General features: G+C 32.6%; 1 protein-coding gene across 2 annotated transcripts in view; it reads right to left on the reverse strand.

The window, feature by feature from the left end:
* Positions 1-7,561: 7,561 nt before the first annotated feature.
* Positions 7,562-23,110, reverse strand: part of LOC143237707 (LHFPL tetraspan subfamily member 6 protein-like) — a 73,321-nt gene continuing 57,772 nt past the window's right edge. Inside the window, exons 2-4 of one of the 2 annotated variants that reach the window (XR_013020201.1) lie at positions 10,106-10,204; positions 8,384-8,656; positions 7,562-7,761 (exon numbers count right to left, since the gene is read on the reverse strand). Coding sequence is in view for 1 of the 2 variants with exons in the window: in XM_076477233.1 (XP_076333348.1) it covers positions 8,538-8,656; positions 10,106-10,204 (218 nt within the window). In the remaining variant the exon portion in view is untranslated. Of the gene's footprint in view, positions 8,657-10,105; positions 10,205-23,110 lie in introns of both variants that reach the window. The other variant, XM_076477233.1, reaches the window with a different exon arrangement.

Here is a 23,110-nt window from a genome sequence, read left to right on the forward strand (position 1 = left end):
AAATTTTGAAAATTGGGTTATAACGCACAAGAATAATTTTTGACTGATAGAAATTAAGACATTTGAAAGATGGAAATATTAAATAAATGACAAAACAAACATTGTATAGTCTATCAATTCTTCCATCTTTTAACATCTTAAACAATTGTTATCAAGCTTTGTGAAATATTTAGAAACAAGGGTACATAGATATAAGTATGACTAATTACTGTTTTGTTGTTACTTTTAGAGCAAAGTCACAAAGAGCCATACGCTGTGTCTCTAAACACTTTCATAAGGGTTAACATATATTTTACATTGTTTTATCTTTGTATTGATATGATAGGATGAAACAATATTTATAGGCGCACGTTTTAAAAAAAAACAGGAGAACGTTTGTGATATAAATTTCAATTTGAAAACGATGATAATGTGCTCTTTAAAAACTTGATTAAAAGATAAAGTGGTTTATCAGTAAGTTAAAGAAGTAAAAATAGAAAAGAACACTAAAACGTAAATTTGAAGCCTTAATTCACAAATACTCATATAGTAAAATCTACTAAACTAACTCAGAGAAATTTCAAATTCTCAAGGGAAGTAATATAACCAACCATTAAAGATGGCATTAGCTTGGACGATGCAACTAAATCATTACTCGAGGGAAATCGAACTTTGCAGTTTCAAGTAGACTAGACAATAATGCACAATAAGGCATTTTATCATTAATACAGCAAGTTGTCTACAAAATATAATAAAGAGATAAACATTTTTGCAGAAGTTTGTAGAGAAAGTAGTAAATATTCGTCAAAAAAGTTGTCATCCAACCTTCGGTTAACCTACTTTTGAGTCAACCTTTTGATCAGTCTGACACAAACAGTGAAAAAACAGAATACATTTGAAGACGTCGTAAATGATGTCTCTCTAGTGGCACAGCGGCATGTCTGCAAACTCACACTGTTAAAACCGGGTTTCGATACCCCTTGGCGGATAGAGCACAAATAGCTCATTGTGTAGGTTTGTGCTTAATTGCAAACAAATTGTAAATGAATTTCTAATACTGAAGCGAAATTTCTTAATTACATAAAGAAACTACATTATTTTCTCGTTTAAAGAATATGATAAAAGTGAAGGATTCGTGGTTTTAGCGAAAAAAAACAGTTAGAAGCAAAATATTTATACTCATTTATTAAACGAAAGTAACTACTTAAAATCAAACCGAGATTCCACTAAACACATGAGAGTAAAGGTGTAATATTTTAAAAAAGATACTTATGTGGCTCCGCAGTTAATAAAATAGTTTAGAACTACATAATAGTCGAATCTTTGAATTCTATGACTGTCCTAAAGACCATATGTTTGATTCGCCTTCGGGATCCATAACATCTATTTGCGACGGAAATTATATGATAAGTTTTGAAAAGACTGCTGCAACAGTTATTGGACTTGGTCCCTAATCATATCAAAGGTACAAATGTTTTGAATGGTTACGTAACGATTCACACCTACTTACAATATTCTGTTTACAATGGATGTTGTTCAATTGTATTTTAATAATCTGATGGAAGAAGCTGTAACTTGTGAATAACTATGATAAGATAAAATATTGATGCTTTATAGCATTTAAATATTTCAACCGATTTGTTAGAACGAGCTCTGAGGTTCGTATTAGGTGAAGAGTATGTAAAGTTTAAAAAGGGTTTTTTAAAAACAATTTAAAGGAATATCTATGGGAAACGAAATAGCAATAAGCTTTGTTGTAATATCTATGCACATACTTGAACTGAAAACACTTAATTTGGGGAAATACGAAGGAATATAGGTTCATAAATCTGGTACAGATCTATACACGGAACATTTGGAGAAGGGATCATTAACTGAATTTCTTATTAGTTTTCATGAGCTCTTGAATACTGATGGCCTATTCATAAAATCTGCGTTTGCTTATGTCATACAACCGTCCATGTTAAGGATTGGAAAATCGTTAGTGGTATACTGGTGTATCCAACAAGGCTTTTATTGAAGACTTGTTTGGGTTTCCTCTTATAAGAGTGAAAATAGGTATAGTTATTAATCATAGGATGAAAGTATTGGAAGAGAGTGGCGAAGTTCGATACTACTTTTGATATTAAAATACTAATTCACAACAATTTATATAAAACATAATAAGGAATTTTGATAACAGAAACAAAACACACATGTTATTTTGAACCATGCAAGTAATAAAATCGTATTTAAAGCTCAGGTTACTTGGAAGATGCTATTTTTAAGATTGTAATATGTTGAGCTTTGACTAAATCTCTATACACACTTATAAGTGTTGAAATATATTCAGTCATTGTTTTATGTAAATACGAACATGAACAAATATTTTAGACAACTAAAGCCTTCTATTCTAAATCCAATGATGTTAATAGTTTACTTATTAGTTTACACATGTTATTTATTTAGCAAATAAATTTGGTTTGTCTTAGCAAAATGAATTCAAGAATATTTGATATTGTTTTAATATAACCTGAACTTTCTAAGAACGCGTATCAATGTTAGATTTACGGACGACAATGTTCAAATTTAAATTAAACTGGATTAGTGAACTTGTAGGATATCGATATCTCTTTACGAAGCTGTAATAGTGAAACATAAAGCTAATAAAGTTACATTCTGGAAATATACAGTACTGTTAGAACAAAGTAAAAAATTAGATTCCAGGTTACGTTCAAAAAACAGTGAAAGGTAAATGACTGGTGAAACATAAAAATTGTATTAATCTTCATATTTAGTACAACAGAAACTCAGTGGTCGTTCTTGAGTTTAGGAAACAGTTAATATTTTGTGTTTTCTTTAACTTTAATAACTGCAGACAGTCTTTTAAACACTGTTGTAATATACTTAATCAAAGCGTCCTTTGAGAATTTTCTCCAAATGTCTCTCATACACTCCCATAAAGTTTCTTTGGAAGTAACTTTTTATTTGTCACGTTTTTGATATATCAAATCTCAGATCTGCTTATTCGAGTTGAGATCGGGTTTCTTTGGGAGCCATTGTATTATCTTAGTGACTTCAACTGCTTCTTTCTCAACTGAGCAATTTCTGTATAGGTTGGATGAGTAATTAGGGTCTTTATCTTCTTGAGAGTATAATCCTTTACTATTAATACACACGCCATTGTGTATAACATGACGGATCAGTATCTGATGGTACTTGCACTAGTCCATTATTTCATATATTTTGCAAATATGTCGCCTTAGCATAAAAATACCCCAAACTATCACGCTGTTTCCTCTATGCTTCATGGTGGGTGCAATGCATTGTAGTAAGTATATTTCACTTGTTTTTCTGCCGGATGTACAACCTACGCTTTGAATTAAATATTTCAAACTTGAACTCATCTGTCCATAACAACCTTTTCCAATCATCTGCAGTCGTGTTTTTGAACGTGTTAGTAAATTCCATTATCTTGACAGAATTTGGAGATCGAAGTAAAGGTTTTTTTAAACTGATACACGAACAAATATTCCATTCTTTTTTAGTTTTATTAGTACTGTAGATTTGAATATTTTTCTGTCATTTAGTACATGGATGTTTATCTCGTGCTTGAGATCCGTGGCAGTCTTCCTTCTGTTCTGAAGGCTACATAAACAAAGATAATTAATATTAGTGTCATTGAGTTTAGATGTTCTGCCTCTCCCTGTTTTATTTTCATATTTACCTGTCTCAATCTCACGATTTAGGATGTACTGCAGTAATTTATCGGAGAGTCCAACTAGCACCATGTAAAGCTTTTATGTGAACTCTGCTCTACTGACAATTCTCTACGTTTTCCGGACCGTTGCATGACAACAAAACTTAATATATAGTGTTAAACATTGTTTTTTTATTATTCTGGTTCAGTTGTGGAATGCTAGTAAATTGCTTTCTTGTAGCATATACACCCTTGTGCAAATTAATTGAAACAAGACGGAAAATTACGATTTTTTCAATTTTTTGCGTTTTATTTCTGAGAATCCAAAAATTACTCACAAATTAATACATGATATGACCGCCTTTATTTTTCAGAAGATCATTAATCCGCTTTGGCATCGAGTCCACGAGTTGACTGCAATCTTTACTAATTTTTGGATCGCGGTACCACACCTCAATTATGGCCTCAATTAGCTTATCTTTCGTAGTATAGTCTTTTCCCCGAAGTCTTTCTTTACAAATCGCCCAACAATTTTCAATAGGATTTATGTCCGGAGAGTTTCCAGGCCAGTCCAGCACCTTTATTCGCGTTGTAGTAATAAAATTCTTCACAAGTTTCGATGTGTGGCACAGAGCCAGATCTTGCTGAAAAATGCCAGATCCATCTGGAAATCTCTTTTTCAATTCTGGAACGACTCTTCTCTGCAATACTTCAATGTACTGTCGTCCTCGCATCATACCTTCTACGATATGTAAGCATCCGACGCCATAGTAGCTAAAACAGCCCCAAAATATCTTCTTCAAGGGATGTTTTATGAACTGATTGATGTGAGATTCTCGAAGTTTCACACCTAGAGATCTGCGAACATGCAGACTTCTTTGACCCTGTGCAAAGAAATGAGTCTCGTCACTGAATAACTCCTTTCTCTATTGTTTTTGCGTCCAGTTCTTGTATTTCAGACCCCATTGATACCGTTTTTTCTTCATTGAGTTGGTAAGAAGTTGTTTTTTGACTGGTCTCCTTGCCCTTCTAACGCAATTTCGAATGACGTAATATTCCTCAAAATTTCGTCATATATCTCAAAAATTGATCGACCCTACTGCAAACACACAGCTAATGACGCCGTCTGTATGAAAAAATGACTATTAAAGGAAATCAGCAGGTCCAGTGAGCCTACACCGGCCGCCATGCTGAAAATATTGTAAAATGACCATTTGTTTCAATTAATTTGCACAAGGGTGTACTAGTATTATATGCTAGATCCTTGCTAGCTTATTTTTATATAGTTAAGACACTACATAGGGTACCATGACAGGTATCTAAAACTCTGAATTTGACCAGTATATTCATTCAAACAGAACTCTTATGACATGCTCTAGTTACAAGTCTATGAGAATTATAAAGAACGATAATTATTCTCGCTCCAGCTCATTTAGTTGTTAACTGGAATTAGCGAAGCATTACCATAATGTTGAAAGTTACATTCATTAATGTATTGGGAGAGTTAACCAATAAACTGGAAAGAATGACAAAATATTTTACTGTTCTGATACTCTTGCACAGTACTGCAGGTCATGATTTTATTTACGTTTATAAATGTAAAAAAACATTATTCTTTTGATTCTTATTAAGTAACAATACAGATAATAGATGACAAGGTTTCTTTCATAAGAGAAATTATTTCTTTTATCGTAAGTGCACAAATTATCAATCGTATATTTGGCGAATCTTACGCGGAAAATAGATTGTTGAATAAACTATTCATTTATGGATAGCGTTTAGGTAGATTTGATGAAAACTTATTAAAATTTGAAGCTTTGTTTGATGTAATATCATTTGTGCGAAATGAAATAATAATAATATTTGAGAATGTGTCAGATCACAATATCTTATTGGAAAGATAGTTTTATTTAAATATTGTTTTGCCCTCTAGTGGCACAGCGGCATGTCCGCCAATCTACACCCGTGATTGACAGAGCATATATAACCCTTTGTGTAGATTTGTGCTTGATCTCAAACAAACAAAGATTATTTTAATTGAGATAATTGAAACAATATAAATAACCCATATCTGTTTTTGAAAAGAAAGAAAAAGGAAATGTGAATATTTTTACAAAATTACGTAATAAATTTGATAAAGTCCTAGTGATAAGGACCCGGTATGGCCAGGTGGGTTAAAGCGTTCGACTCGTAATCCGAGGGTAGCGGGTTCGAATCCACATCGCACCCAACATGCTCGCCCTTCCAGCTGTGGGGGCATTATACTGATACGATCAGTGCCAATATTTGTTGGTAAAAATTATCCCAACAGTTGGAGGTGGGTGGTGATGACTAGCTGCCCTATTCTCTAGTCTTACACTGCTAAATTAGGGAATGCTAGCGCAACTAGCCCTCGTATAGCTTTGCGCGAAATTCAAACCAAACCAAACCTAGTGATAAGCCTTACAAACACGTGGATTCTTCTTGCTCTATGGAAAGAACTAAACAGTATAAGGATCGTGAAAACTATGTTTTTGTTATTTATTCCACTTTCTACTTTGTAGATTATATTAGAAAAAAGTATAAATTCAAATTGATCGCTAAGCTTGAAAAATTTAATAATTAAATGATATTACATGAAGGATACTTGTAAATAAAGTGTTTAAAGAAAAATGAACAGCACATGACAACATTATACTTGTAAATAATGAATTAATACCATTAAATTTTAAACATTCTACCTGGCTTTACATACCTAGGACGATTATAAGATTTCAATAACTATTTTACGCTTTTCAGCTTATTCAATTAGGATGATAACAAAATAGTGTTTAGCTATATTTAGTTGCTAATATATGACATACTTTAAGACGCATTCATATTCATTAAGTTGATTGTATGATAACAGTTCTTAGCTCATTTCAGTTTTATTTGGCTTAGAATATGATAAAATTTAAGGCGTGATAAATCTTATTAGGTTTGCAGAAAGATACAAGGCACAGTTCAGTTTTACCAGGTTCGAAGTATAATAAAACTTAAGGTGATGTTAATTTTTACCAGGCTATAGTATAGGTTTAATAATATAATGATATTAATTTTACAATGAAGTTTACCAAGCTATAATACAGGTTTAATAACATAATGTTGTAGTTCAAGCAAAGGGTGATTCTTTTAAAGTTAGTCTGACATGGTCATGTGGTTAGAGCGCTCGACTTCTAATATAACGTCGCGGCTTTGAATCCCTGTCAGAACAAACATCATCGCTTTTTTAGCTGTGGGGGCTTTATAACGTGACGGTCAATCCAATTGTTCGTTGGTAAAAGAGTAGCCCAAGAGTTGGCGGTCGGTGGTGATGACTAGCTGCCTTTTCTGTAATCTTACACTGCTAAATTAGGGATGGCTAGTTCTGATAGCCCTGGTGTATCTTTGCGCGAACTTCAAAAACAAACAAACAAATTTATTAACAAAGCTATACAATGTTAAATGAATGGAATGAGACAATGGCTTCCAGGCCATGACTTAATTACGTATATATTTATGGAAACTGTGACTTTTTTAATGACGTGGGATCACATGATTAATATACTTTCCACGATCTGTGTTTCTATAAATATTCTACATTATTAGTTATATCTCAGCTCTTCTATCCCATTTTGATCTTTAACAATTCATTAGTGTATCATTCGCTAATTATCTTAAAAAACAATATACGATAAAGTATTATTTTCATGTCTTGAAAAACAGATTTAATCATAAAAAACAAGGCTATATTTATATTAATCAGTTTCAACTTTATATTTTTGTGTTATTTAAATAAAAATTCAAACATTTCTTTAAATAACTGATCTCATATTTATTAATGACAAAGTAATTACTTCGTTCAACGTTCTTCATATTCATATTCATTTACTGTTAGTTCTTTCCTTTCATAAATGTTCCTATGAAACTTAGTAACCTTAGTGATATATTTGTTTTAGACAGAAAAGTCATAGTAGTTAAATAAACATATTAACACGTTGAAAAAGAAGAAGAGGCGTGAGAAACGTTGTCTGAAATTGTGAACTGAAGTATTTCGTATTTCTTTGGGAATTTCGCTACTTGTGATACTTCGTAAACTCATACATCTGAAAATATAAATGTGACTTTTAGTTATTTAAAAGTACACTTTCACCAGAAACACCCAGAACTTCCAAGTAACCAGTTACATATAAACACTTAGAATTTTACTTATGGGCAAGGTCTAAAATGAAATATTGGATAGAAAGAGCGAAATTCTTTACCAAAAGTCACCCGCTTGGACAGCGGTAAGTCTACGGATTTACAACGCTAAAATCAGGGGTTCTATTTTCCTCGGTGGACACACCAGATAGCTCATGTGACTTTTCTGTAAGAAAAGCACACACACACTTCAACAAAATTTCACTTTTAATGTGAAGTTCAATTTCCCTTCACCGTGTAACAACTTCCAAAAATGGGAACGAAGACAATCACTGGCTTTCAGTTTCTTGTTTAAACCATGTTTTATCACTACTTGTGTTTCAAATACCCAAGGATATTTAAGTATTGTTTATAAAAGATTACCTGTCTTGAAACAAGTTTTTTTTATGAGTTTTGCTTCAAATATACAATAACATCTACGTGTTACATTATACACTTATGAAAGATTGCTTAAATAGTAGTTCTGTGTGTTTGCTGGTGATGTTGGAACTGACATAAAAGGGGAATACGTGATAAAACCAAACACACTTGATTTTTTTCCTTCTGATTGCTTGTAAGAACGTAAGACATTCACAAATTCTCTTTTCATAGGTAGTATCCGGCGCAGAGTCCTTCCCATAGGTAGTATCCGGTGCGGGGGCCTTTCCATAGGTCATATCCGGTGTGGGGTCCTTCCCATAGGTCATATGCGGTAGGAATGCGGTTTGATTCGAGAAGCTCCAAGAGATAAAACAGCACATAGAAACAGCGTTGTGACACCAGCACCCATCAAGTAAAAAGACCATGACAGCTGACAAGCTCCTAGAAGTAAATGAACACTTAGAATACGTTAGAAATGCACATTTAAGTACAAAAATATATTTTTAAAGTAATGATATTATGTTTTATTATGTATGTTAAAAAATTCCAAAAGATCATTTGTTTGTATTTATGCTTTTCACGAGGTAGCCATAAAATTCATGAGAGGTCAGCTTCTCTCCATTATATACTTTTTAAGGTGACCATAGTTATAATTCAGTTGAGTGAAAATTTCTCTTATTTCTCGGCTGAGTGCGGCTCAGGGATAAGCTTGCTGGACTGCGTATCCGCAATTTGGGGATATGGATATATTATAAGAGACACAGTCAAATCCAACTACTTGATCAGAGTAGCCCATGAGTCGGTGGCGTGTGGTATTAAACAGCTGCCTTCTTTCTAGTCTTTCACTTCAAAACTAGGGACGACGAGCGAAAATGATTTTTTTCATTTTGGCAATGTATTCTTTGTGGTTGATTGCTCTTTTATTCTTTTATTTGTTACTGTTTCAGTTTCCTCATGTTAAATTTTAATAGCCTCCAGGGCCACCTAGTATCATCATGAATCTGGGCAAAAATTGATGTGTGCTCTATCCTATGAATAATTTTTGAAACAATGCCGCGTACAAGCGTAAGTGGTTGAAAGTGTGGTTAAAGTTTGTGTAAACATTTTGTTCTGATTTAATACATTTGGAACACTTTTCTGTTACTCTTATGGGCTTCAGAGAATATTCTAAGCCTTTTCACACTCTCGGTGCGTCCAGTCACCTCTATATTTATTCGATTTCCTTCTAAAATACAAGAAGAACTTTTTTGTTTGAGATTTTAACCATGTTTTACCATACTTTATTTATTTATTGTGATGGATTTTGCTCTGAAATCATTAAATGCTAGATAATTCTTTAATTACTATTGATTTAAAGTAATGTGTCGTAGATTTCTTAGCTTAATAACGTTTTTATATCAAATGTCTTCTGGTAACCAGCGGATGAAGTCGTAAAAAGCCAACTTTGTCTGGGCTTTGATGACTTTATTCTCTAGTTGCCAGAAGATATTAATAAAGATTGTTTGAGGCAAGATTCCTCAGAGATTAAGTTTGAAATGTCTGATATAAATTGTTCGATCAACAAAATCAATGAGAAAATATTATCTAAAACGTTGTGTTGAAAGTTGATAATTGGTTGGAGGTTTAGAAAGGAAGATAAACCTTTTGTAGAATGTTTTCTTATTCTTTGCTCAAAAATCTAGAATTATGAAATGGATTATAATTACTAACAGTTTTGTGTGTATTGTTCTTGCAGGAAAAAAGGTATATAGTTAATGCCTCACTTTGGAATAGGAATAGAAGCTTTTATCGGTTCTAAGACAGTGTAAAGCTTTTAATGTTTACAATGAGTTAAATGCCAGTGTAATATTTTATACAAATATTAAGCAGAGAATTTTGTCTTTAACTTACCCAAATAGTATGAATCAGATATTCCACCGCACACCTCTTGTACTTCTCTCGTTCCCCATCCATTGGGATAGATGGCGCCACCAACGATAATCATAATAGCTGAAAGAAAACAAATAATTGTATTAATATGCTTTGTACTAACCCTGTCAAACAGAATAATTGTGTACTAGCATCTGTTTCACAAAAGATACCCCTGTTGAAGATAATTTAAGTAACAAAAATTCACTCGCTTATGGCCAGGTGGTTAAGGCACTCGGCTCTTAATTTGCGGGTTCGAATCCCTATCACACCAAACATATTTACCTTTTCAGCCGAGGTGCGTTATAATGTGACACTCAATCCCACTATTCGTTGTTAAAAGAGTAGTCCAAGAGATGGCGGTGGGTGGTAATGACTACCTGCATTTCCTCTAGTCTCACACTGCAAAATTAGGGACGGCTAGCACAGATAGCCCTCGCATAGCTTTGTGTGAAATCCAAACAAACCGGATATTCATTCGAAAAAACAATAAACATGCAAAAACAATTGTATAAGATCAAAAGCTTGCAGTGAAGTTTTATCAAAACATTTGCTTTCATATATCAAACCAAAGAAACGGCCGAAGAATTTTAAGAAACGTCCACACCACCACCACTGCACGCAGGGTATTCTATTGTTGCACACAACTTCACTCTCCACATTTACAGTTTTTTTAACAATGACATATGTTTTACTTTTTATGATCTTGGAATTAAATACAACTATTACATCTTCATGTATTTTTTTCTTGTTCGTATTATAAAAGCGTATTCGCTGTTCATAGTCTTCCAAATTGTATATTTTATATAATAGAGCTAATTGTCCTAATACAATAGTATCTCGTTTATAACAACGAAATGCAAAGTAGTTAATCATGATTCTTCAAGCTATATCTTAAATAGCCTGTTACTTTGACACATTTTCTTTTTAAGAACGAAATGCTTGAGAGCTAATCGTGGTTCTCTAAACTATATATTTTAAATAACTCGTTGTTCTAAGGCGTCGCTTTCTGGATTATAACTATTAAAACGTTTTTGTTTAATAATAAGTAACTCATGGTCCTCTAAACAGTATATTTCAAAAAGCTTGTTGCCCTAGCAAAACAATTTCTCGTTTCGAATAATAACATGAACAGTATTAAATCATGGTATTTCAAACTGCATATGTATATAAATGTAATAGTACTGTCTGCTGTCGCACGTATGTTTATATAACTACTTCGCACGGTTTAAATGGATTTTCACCAAAACTGGTACAGAAGTTCACCAGGCTCATGGAAGGGTACATATAGATTTTCAGTTTTGCATTTTGTGTTTTTTTTTTACCACTATTTCACGTCATCTGGATGGATCTTCATCAAAATTAGTATGCTGGTTTATTAGGTATATACGAGGGTACATAAAAAGTTGTGATTCCAAATTTTGTATTTTGCAGTTTTTATGGGCAGTTTTGTGTTTGTTTTTTTACGATTACATATAACGGAAGCAGCTTTTCCTGCCCTAATCAGTAATTTACATAACTTTTGTCCAGGATACACATCATGACGGTATATTCTATTTAGTTTGTTGTCCTAACATAGCAGTTTCTCAATTCCAAAATTTTTCAATAATTAGACAGTTATAAACTGTTCGCTATAATTCATGCTGAAGTAACAATGATAAAATCGAACTGTGTAGAAAGCAACGAATATTTTGATATTTCAAATAAATATATCAAGAAGTTAAAATATATAAAGAATTTGCTAATAAATGTAACTGACGGTGGTAGTAGAATAACATACGATTTCTGATGTTGTATGTAACATTTTAAATCTTATTCTAGACGGCGAATTATCTACGCATTAGGACGAAGTAATAATTTTACAAGACACGAGAAACTAAAGAAATAACATGAATTACAATAGCCTGGATATTGTTTCTAAAAGTACACTAAATGAGAAGTTAAATACATGTGCAGAAATAATTCAAATTCCATGATGAATAATTCGCGTATACGAAGTGTTAAAGCACGACTAACGATATTTTGACTTTAAACTGCCTTCAGGAGAAATATCTATTAAGGAGAAAAAGTAGGTGAATTTTGCAAGGGTGCATGATAAGTTCTCTCTGTTTGTGATATACAGGAATAAAGCCATTGAAAAATTAAACAAAAATGAAAAAAAAAATAGATAAACGGAAAAGGCGTTGAACGTTTAAATGATTTTTATGTTTCATCTATTTTATTAGGTAACTAACGGGAAAAAAATATTTATAGGCAAGTAGCATAGAAATGGATTTGTTTGTTAGGAATTACGCACAATTCAACACAAGGGGCTGTCTGTCTGTGCTCTGGTACTTCAGCTATTGAAACGAGGTTTTTACCGTTGTCATGTTGTGTCACTATAGAAACTGATCAAAATATTTTATATAAAAATATCTTAGAAATGTACAAACCACCTGCAGTTGTTGCAGGTCTGGGAGAATGTAGTAGGTTACCATTAGCAATTACTTTAAAACAAAATGTATTAAATGTTGGTTAAAAATATCAAAGACGCCATAATGTCGATTCCCAAAAGATTATTTGATGATAAATATTTTAGTTGAACGTGGAAACAGGACTGGATTAAAGACGTAGGAGTGTTCAGCACCGAACTTCATTACTAAGTCAAATACAAATACGTTGTATTCATTAACTATTAATACAAAGAAAAGATCAATATGCTACAAAATATTAATTCTAATGGATTTAAAGTAATGACATTCATTCATGATGAAAACAAACAAATTACAACAATTTTAATGGGTTTTTTTTCTCATCAGAAATATAAAGCATGGTACATATTATGCAGGTATATGAATGACGTTGACTTAATTAGAAAAAAAGTGTAGATATTTTTCTACTAGAAACAGAACACTCAGCGTCCATTAGTGTTACTGATTGAAAGAGTGTATGATAAAACCAAAAGTGCTTTAACTTTTACTTCTAGTTCTATCAGACAAAGATATTACTTACTAAAAGAAAAAAAAAGGCACATAAGACGTGTAAGGTAAACTTCCATCTTAGTTTACAACATCTGAAATGCTCGTTTTGAGAGACCGTGCGGAAAAATACCTAACTTGATATTTTATGAGTTATTTCGCAATGGAAACAAAGAATAAAAATATTTTTTATCAATTTCCAACACATTTATTAAAACGTTTCATCATATTAAACGTAAGGTATGTTCTCAGTAGGGTTTTCAACTTTATAAGTAACTTTTGTTCTTCGTAAAACCATATCACTTAAAATCTTTTCATAGACCTCCGTGGATTTTTTAAACAATAAACGTAATCTCGATTATTGTTTTGGACTCTACTAAGCGCATTACGTCCACGAAAGTAACTTATTTTATCTCTTGTTCAATCTCCATCTAAACATTAAGTGATGGTTATTTTCCACAAAAGGTTTGAATTTTGTTTCTTTCTCATTCGTACGTTTTTAATTAATTACATGTCCTTGCTGCTGGTAACAGCTAATTTTTTTTTTTTTATTGTGTAAAAGAAAAATTACTGATTTTATTTAATAATATATGGGTTACGTAGGAAATGGTCTAAGATATTTAGAGCTATATTTATCTGAGTGCATACGTTGGATGAGATTGAGCACCTTACTTACACCTATTTCTTTATCATCAGAGCCAGATTCATGTTTTAAAACAGTAATGTCCTGACCATTCACTCCATTTCCGCTTTGTTTTTTTTTTAAAAGTGAGTAAAAGATTTGTTGTTTTTTTTTAATTTCGCGTAAAGCCACACGAGGGCTAACTACACTAATCGTCCCTAATTTAACCGTAAAATACTAGAGGGAAGGCATCCACCGCCAACTCATGGGCTACTCTTTTACCAACGAATAGTGGAAATCACCTTCACACTATAACGTCCCCTCGACTGAAAGGGCTAACAGTTTGCTGAAACAGGAATTCAAGCCCACGGATTGCGAGTCAAACTCCGTAACTACATAACCAATGCCCACTGGTGGTTTTTACAGAAACTTCTAACATGAACAGTTGTGTCCTTTAAGTTATATAAGTAATCCAAACTTAACATGAACAATTATGCCCTATAAGCTATATAAGTAATCCAAATCTAACATGAATAGTTGTACCCTATAAGTCATATAAGTAATCCAAACCTAACATGAAAAGTTGTGTCCTATAAGTTATATAAGTAATCCAAACTTAACAAAAGAAACAAAATGAAATGAACTTCAGTGTTTCAATTTTAAACTTCTGCAAACTGCTCGATATTTACATTTCTATAGTGATTCCTAACTTGGAGCTGAAAAATGTATTCTAGTGAGGCTAAGAGTATGAGAAGGTTCATACAGAATAAAACGTAAATAAAATATTTACCACATATAACATAATGTTCTGCTAATACTCTCATGCAACCCAATAATTTTATATCAGTATCATTAGTATACACTTATATATGTATGTCTTACACTGATCCTATGTTATTTACGTTTTTTTTCAATTAAGTGGTGATGGAGAAATGATTTTTTTATACTGGCACATGATTGTCTGTTTGTTTTGAGTTAAGCACAAAGCTACATAATGAGCTATCTGTGCTCTGCTCACCACGGGTGTTGAAACCCGGTTTCTAGTAGTAAAAGTCCATAGAATTCCATTGTACTACTGGAAGGACTGGGACATGAATGCATGTCTGTATGGATGGAGGAGCGTCAGTAACTACAAATAAGAGAAATGGGGACGTTATTGTATTAAACTATATCGTTACATACTTGAATTTAACATTTCTCATTTCAAAGTGTTATATCTGCCGAACATTTTGCATCAAAATGAGTGTTAATATTTATAGAGAGATATTTGAGGTTATGTGAATAATAGTGTAATAGAACTGGTTCAAAATAAGTTATTAAAATACATTTTAGAAATTTACAAATCAGCTTTAAATGTTGCAGTTCTAGAAGAAAGTAACAGGTTACCATGAACAGTTACTTATAAAACAAATATCGAATACGTTGCTTAAAAATAGATGTAGTTATGTCGAATTCAGAAGCTTGGTATATCACGATAAAAAATTTAGTTGAATGTGGAAATACTGTATCAGGTAGATTCTGTTAGAACCTTTGTTATTGTATATATGCTGCTAGCTATATACTTTAAAGAGCTTTGTTACTTTTACTTGCTATAGGTTAGCCACTTTTGCACATTTATTATTATTTATTTACTGTAAGTTAGATACTTTTTGCACATTTCTTATAATTTATTTTCTACAAAATAAAACATTTAGCACCATTTTACAACAAATTATAGATTTTGGCCTAATTATCATTAATTTTATTAAATAAATTAGAATGTGTATACTGATATATGAAGCTGTATTAAACCAATTTTAAATTTTTAGGTGTCCAGTTCAAAGACAATATATTTCAAATTATTTTTGATATTTTAACCATTATCATCAGACAATTTTTCACATTATTTGTTTAGGATACATGCATTTTTTGACTGAAAAAGTTTCGCTGTACAGTTTCACTCAAGGCAAACTAATTCACAGTGTAAAATGTTAATAAGTTTGATAGACATAACTGCATAAAATTACATCACATGAACGAACACCGAGAAGTATGTAACGCAGTGAATATTGTAGAAGAGAAACGACTCAAACTATAGAAAATATATTTATTTTGAAACTTCTCTGCCCAGAAATCTCTTTTCACTTATTGGATTTTTCATTTAAAATTTATCGCAGGAAAGGTTATCGCAGATAGATTCGTGTAGCTTTGCGCGAAATTAAAAAACAAAATAATTTTGTTTGTTTTGGAATTTCGCACAAAGCTACTCGAGGGCTATCTGTGCTAGCTGTCCCTAATTTAGCAGTGTAAGACTAGAGGGAGGCAGCTAGTCATCACCACCCACCGCCAACTCTTGGGCTACTCTTTTACCAACGAATAGTGGGATTGATCGTACATTATAACGCTCCCACGGCTGGGAAGGCGAGCATGTTTGGTGCGACTGGGATGCGAACCTGCGACCCTCAGACTAGAGGTCGCACGCCTTAACAAGCTTGGCCATGCCGGGCCAAACAAAATAAAATCCTAACATATCAATTTCTCAATTCCAAAATTTTTCAATAAACTAAACAGTTATAAACCAAAATTAGAAAAATAAAGCTATATATACAATTTTAATTTGTAAACAAGTGGCAACACATCATTCTTGTGCATCAGCGAAGATAATGAATTCAGATAAAATTCCGCAAGTTTAAGAAATTTCACCTTTTATGAAAATGGTAAGTAAATAAAATAAAATGGACGTACTTTATTGTTGTTTATCCGTGATTTTTGCGTCTCTACAGCTCATTTACTTTATGTAATTTGTATATAGAACGAAAGCTTCATTAAGAAGGAGTATTATTTTTCTATTTGGGGTAATCCATGTTGTGTTATGTATTGTTATCCGCAGGCTTTTCTTTAAGTTTATACTAACATGACATTCCTGAAATAATTTTTAATTTTACTGTGGATTTGTTTTGAATTTCGCCCAAAGCTACTCGAGGGTTATCTGCGCTATCCATCCCCAATTTAGCAATGTAAGACTAGAGGGAAGGCAGCTAGTCATTACCAGCCACCGCCACCTATTGGGCTACTCTTTTACCAATGCCTAGTGTGATTGACTGCACACTATAACACTCCCACGGCTGAAATGAGAACATGTTTGGTGGATTCGAACCCGAGACCTTCGAATTAGGAGGCGAGTGCCCTAACCATTTGGCCATACTATAGGGTGAAAGGTCGTTCAGTTTCTTTATTTATATTTTACTGATTAAATATTATACCTAAATTCTTACATCAAATCTTTAGTGGCAAAGTTACCTTTTATTTTCTCTGGTTATTCCTTAGATTCTTAAAACACTTCATGATTGGTTCTTGGATTAGATGAGAATTTGTTGTAGGTTTTTTTTTCTTCTTCTGGCTTACGTGTAAATTAAACTGACAGTACGAATTTATTTATAGCTCATAAATCTTGTTACTGAAATTTTCTGTGATATAATGCTTGACTTAACAGGCTGTTGTAGATGTTTAACTGAATAGTGGCAACGTCTTTGTTTTTTTATACAATTATTTAACATATATAAAAAATAGATACAACTGTGTTGATGTAGAAATTGTTTGAGTTCTATTTAGCTTTATTCTTGCTGGCCTCATTTTTGTAGATATCATGAACTCTGTATAGGTGAACAATGATTGTGCCTTGCTTCAAGATATGATAATATTAACATTAGACTTGTTATAAATGCTGATTGATATGTGTGTTCTTGAATTTTTATAAATATATCACAAAATAAAAAAAGCACTTTTGAAAACACTCTTGTATTGTAAAAGTGATGTCCTAGCGTAAAATATTATAGCTAGGTGAATAGAGTTAAGTACAGAATTTAAAGAAAAACTTTAATACAACGATTACAAATGTAAAATGTATTGTTAATGTACTGGAGTTAAATATCGAGAGAAATATATCATGGATTGTTTTCTGTAAGAAAAATATATTGTTAAAAAATGTATATATAGGACAGGAAAAACAGCAAAATACCATTTGCCCATAAATATACTATAAATATGGAAATACAGTTTCTCATCAAAATAGAAAAAACAAAAAATACTGTTTTGATTTTGTAATGTAAGTCGAAGAGGGTTTTCAATTGGTACAAGGGATACGTTACCCAAATCAATGCATGTCAATAATCTCTGATAGTATTCTATAAGCAGTGACCTCTTCCTTATTGGATAAAGAAGAGTATATCGGAGAATCTAAGGTAAACCAAATCTTAATTTTTGGCAAACCGTTAGTATCCATCCGACGTCATACTCTGAGAGAGTTTCAATTTTGGAAATATTCAATTCCTAGCGAACTGTTACTTTTATATCATTTATGACTCTTTACATATATTTTGCATATATGTAAAAATGTTGTTTTTGTAGTAAGGAGTTGTTGATCAGTGATGTCGAGAAAACCCACTTGTAGAGAAATATATATGCAAAAACGGCTCGTTTGGATTGAGAAAATATTTTACATGGAAGAGTGAACAACGTTTCGACCTTCCTCGGTCATCGTCAGGTTCACAAAGAAAGCGGTAACTGACCGGAAGCTGACCACATGTTTGGAAGGGGTTGTGTAACTGTGTGTCGAAATGTAGAGGGCGGTATTAGATGTTTTAATGTATAATTTTATTTATTTTATTATATTAATATAGGTATAAAGGCGTTCCTTTATATTGGTTTATTTTGGGTTTAAGTTGTTGTATAAGTAAGGCTTCTTTAATTTTGCGTTTGTTTCTTTATTTAGTATTTGAGTGTTTTCTATGGTTATGTTGTGTTTATTTGACTTGCAGTGTTCGAAAACGTGTGAAGGTGACTTTCTATGTTCTTTGAATCTGGTTTCCATTTTTCTACTTGTTTCTCCAACATAGAAGTCGTGGCAGTTATCACATTGCATTTTATAAATAATGTTCGTGTGGTGTTTGTCAGTGTAGTTTTTACGTAGTATATACCTCAGTTTTGTGCTTGGTTTTTGAATAAATTTGGTATTAACTGGAATGTCATATTTCGTTTCTAGTTTTTGCCAAATGTTGGCTATTTGTCTGCTGATGTCAGGAATATATGGTATGCAGCAGTATATGGTTTCGTGATTTTTTGATTCGTGAGATATATTTACTTTTGTTGGTTGATTTTGCTTTATGTCTAGGTGTGTGCGTATAATGTTTTCTACGGTTTGTGGAAGAAACTTATTGATGTTGATGAAGTATTGTTTTATTTTGTCTAATTCATCGTTAATTTTATCTGGTGAGCATAGTTTTATGGCTGTGTTTATTTGGTTTCTTAGTATGTTGAGTTTTTGTTTTTTTTCATGTGCTGAGTCCCAAGGAATGTATAGTCCAGTATGGGTGATTTTTCGGTGGATTTCTGTTTTGAATTGCGTGTCGGTTCTTGTAATTTTGAGGTTAAGAAATGATATTTCATTGCTTTCTTCCTGTTCACATGTGAAGTTAATATCTCACGAATCAAAAAATCACGAAACCATATAATAAAATAAATAAAATTATATATTCAAACATCTAACACCGCCACTACATTCCGACACTCAGTTACACAACCCCTTCCAAACATGTGGTCAGCTTCCGGTCAGTTACCTCTTTCTTTGTGAGCCTGACGATGACCGAAGAAGGTCGAAACGTTGTTCGCTCTTCCATGTAAAATATTTTCTCAACCCAAACGAGCCGTTTTTGCATATATAGAGTTGTTGATCTGTCTTCAACGTATTGTTTATTTTTTATTATATATGGCTGTTTTCTCACAACAAATTCTTTACTTTTATCCTTAAAATTTATAACGAGATCCGTGTTTCTTTTAAGCCTATTAATACTTTAAATTTAACGTTGGGTTCAGTTCAATTCGTCTGATGGTTCTTATAGCCATTTAAAATAGCTCGTTCTTTCCTGGATGATAACGATTTTTCTGAAGCCTCGAAGATTTTTAAGAAAATGGTTCAGGCATAACAAGAGTAACGGGATGAATATTTAAATGTGTTCTGAAGGTCTTTTCAGGTTTGGATTTAATGAATCCAACCAAAACTTCGATTTTTTATCCGTTACTCGAGAAACTTTTGTTAAAAACTTATTTTTTATTAGATGTAAAGAAAACAAAAATGTTTGTGTAAACAAGAAGTTGTATCTAACTCCACATTTTAATTAAGTTACATATAACTAAACGTTTAGATTATTCATTTAACACAATGTGTGAAGAAAGTAATCTAAACTGCTGTAAAATCACTGTTTATTTAGGAACATTAACTCTTTAAATTAGTTTCTAATTTTTTGTTCTGTATTTCATCCCTACTGAATTAACGTCATTTATTTGTTATACAATTACATGTTCTGAGTTATTATAATTTCTTAATTATTATTTTTGTTGTTTTCTTTTTTAATTTCGCGCAAAGCTACAAGAGGGATAATTGCGCTAGCCGTCCCTAATTTAGCAGTGTAAGGCTGAAGAAAGGTAGATAATCTTTAACACCCATCGCCATCTCTTTGGATACTCTTTTACAAATGAATGGATTGTAACAACCCCACGGCTGAAAGTGCGTACATGTTTGGTGTGATGGGGCTTCGAACCTGCGACCCTCAGAATAGCAGTCAAGCGTCTTAGCCAGCTGCCGGGCAGGATTAGCGTGAATTTTATATTCGGTTATGTCAAGAAACCAGACAGTACGTTTTTTTACAGATCTTGAAGAAGACGCACGAATTTTAAGACAATATATTATTTTCTCATTTCTTTCGCGCTTGCAAAATATCCAATTTGAAATATTTTTCTGAATAATTTTTGGGTCAAAACGCCAGCAGTACTAAGGAATCAACAACAGTATAGCTAACTAAAGTTTTTCTGTCACATACTGATTATTTGATTATTCATAATGTAGTTGCTTTAGATAACTGCGCAAAACTACCCAGGAATATCTTTGCAAATCGTCACTAATTTTGTAGTTAAGAGGGAATACAACAGTGCCAATCGGCAAATCATGAGTCACTTTAATCGAATAGTGGGATTTCAACGTCAATTTTATGGCGTATTCATGATGTGTGTGTGTTTTTATAGCAAAGCCACATCGGGTTATCTGCTGTGTCCACCGAGGGAAACCTAACCCCTAATTTTAGCGTTGTAAATCCGAAGACTTACTACTGCCCCGCAGAGGGATGTATTCATGGCATTAAAGCGCTGAGAGCGATTTCTTTCGTTAACGAGACATAAATCATAAACCCCCTGATTTACAGCCAGCATACTAATTACGGAAGTAAGCCCGTTCTACAAACCTTGGGTAGTTAGGAAAGGCGGTTAATCAGAGAAGAATAATAGTACACACGAGAATATGTTTATTTAATGTTTAACAAATTATACTAACAAAGATGATAGTTGAAGTAAAAAGAAAATTAGATAAAATCCTGAAATTTCAAACCCATTAATTTTACAAATAATAATAAGTGAATAAACTATTTTGATAACTTAAATTGGCCGACCTTAATTATTCTTGACCCATGTTTCCGTATTTATGCGAGTGGAACTTTTTTGCTTTCTGTATATAAAAAAAAGTCGAGATTTAAGCCAACAATATAAGAAAACGGAAATTTACGATAAGTTAGGTGGCGTTAAGAACCGTAATGCGATTTGAACCAGATTCAAAATGAATTTATACGTTTTAATAATTCTAAAAGATCTTTTTTTATAAATGCTAGCGGTGAAAGTAAAGAATTTATTGTTATTAGGAAAGCTAAATATGATGGAAAAAATAACAATTTAAAAAAAGGCCAATTTACCTTCTAACTACAAAAACCTAAGTAGAAATATCTAAAATGAACATAAAGAGGCCATTAGCAACAACAAATAAAGCAGTTCTATATTGAATTGGGTGCTTTTAAACTTAAAATTCACGTAGAAAAGGACGTCAGATCTTCTCGGTTTATCAAAAGAACACAAAACCAATATACCTTTGAGATATGAAGTCTTTACTTGTAACTCTTGCAGTAAAACAAAACAATCTCTTGGCCGTAATAAATCAAATAAAGAGTACTTTCGTATTAAAACGACAATGGGCCCGCCATGGTGAGGTGGTTAAGGCACTCGACTCGTAATCCGAGGGTCGCTGGTTGGTATCCCCGTCACACCAAATATGCTCGCCCTTTCAGACGTGGGAGCGTTATAATATGACGGTTAATCCCACTATTTGTTGGTAAAAGAGTAGCCCAAGAGTTGGTGGTGGGTAGTGATGACTAGCTGCTTTCCTTCTAGTCTTACACTGTTAAATTAGGGACGGCTAGCGCAGATAGCCCTCGAGTAGTTTTGCGCGAAATTAAAGAAAAAGGTAATGCTAATTTATTTTGTTTGAAAACTTAACCTAAATTCTATTTACTTTAGACGTTGCTCCAAACATTCTTCTACATCCATTACGCAATATATTGCTGCTATAATGAATGTCATCAGAAACAGTTATTGACACGTTGACTTTACATAACATATCACTGGTTTATAGGGATATTTTACTAAACGTTTTTCTTTGTCTCTACTTTTGGAGAGGACGGATGTGGATTAGTTAGCGAGAGGAAGTGAGAAACCATCGCGCTCTGCGTTTTTGGACTGTCAGTGCTTTGTAGGAATGACTGTCAACTTATACTATTCGATTACAATAGCTCAAGAGTTAGGGGCAGATTGTATTGAATAGCTAACTATGTTGTAGTCTACCACTTCAAAATTATACAGGGCAATACACAAGCCCTCTTCTAGCTTTGAACAAGTTTATTAAACAAATATACCATTTGGATGAGTATGTTTTCTATGCATAATCACATGCAACTGGATTACCGCAATTTTGTTATTCTATATATTCATGCGTTTGAAGAATTAGAAATTTTGTAAAGGAAATTACCGCACGATATTTTTCCCATTTTTGACTTCCGCACGTTAATGATACTTTTTACATGTGGAATTTAAGTAAGGCTTGGAGACCATGATTCCAAATGAACTGCTAAAATATATTAACTGGCTAATACAACAAACATTATATTAAGCTCATCAAACCAAAGCAACACTTTTCCTCCCATCGTCTTCTTTTCCTAAAACAGGTACAATCATTATTTGCCAATCTTACACAGAATTTATAATATTTGCAATAACTAATCTAACAAAAAAAACAACAACAAGTAAAACAATTTCTACACCGACACAGATATATATTTTTTATGCATATCAAATTATTTAATCGTTTGACTAAAAGAAAGAAAAACATCAGAAACCAATTTAATACACGCACCGAAACATCTACTAATTTAGTTCTTATATCGGTGGAAACTTCAGCATCTGGTTTTACAAAATCAAACATAAATATGTACTATCAATCCAATAGGTACATAAACGAAGGCAAAATCTGAAACAAATTCTCATTCCATTGTCCAAGAA

The sequence above is a fragment of the Tachypleus tridentatus genome, chromosome 13 (genome assembly GCF_004210375.1).
Source record: "Tachypleus tridentatus isolate NWPU-2018 chromosome 13, ASM421037v1, whole genome shotgun sequence".
Lineage (NCBI taxonomy): Eukaryota > Metazoa > Arthropoda > Merostomata > Xiphosura > Limulidae > Tachypleus > Tachypleus tridentatus.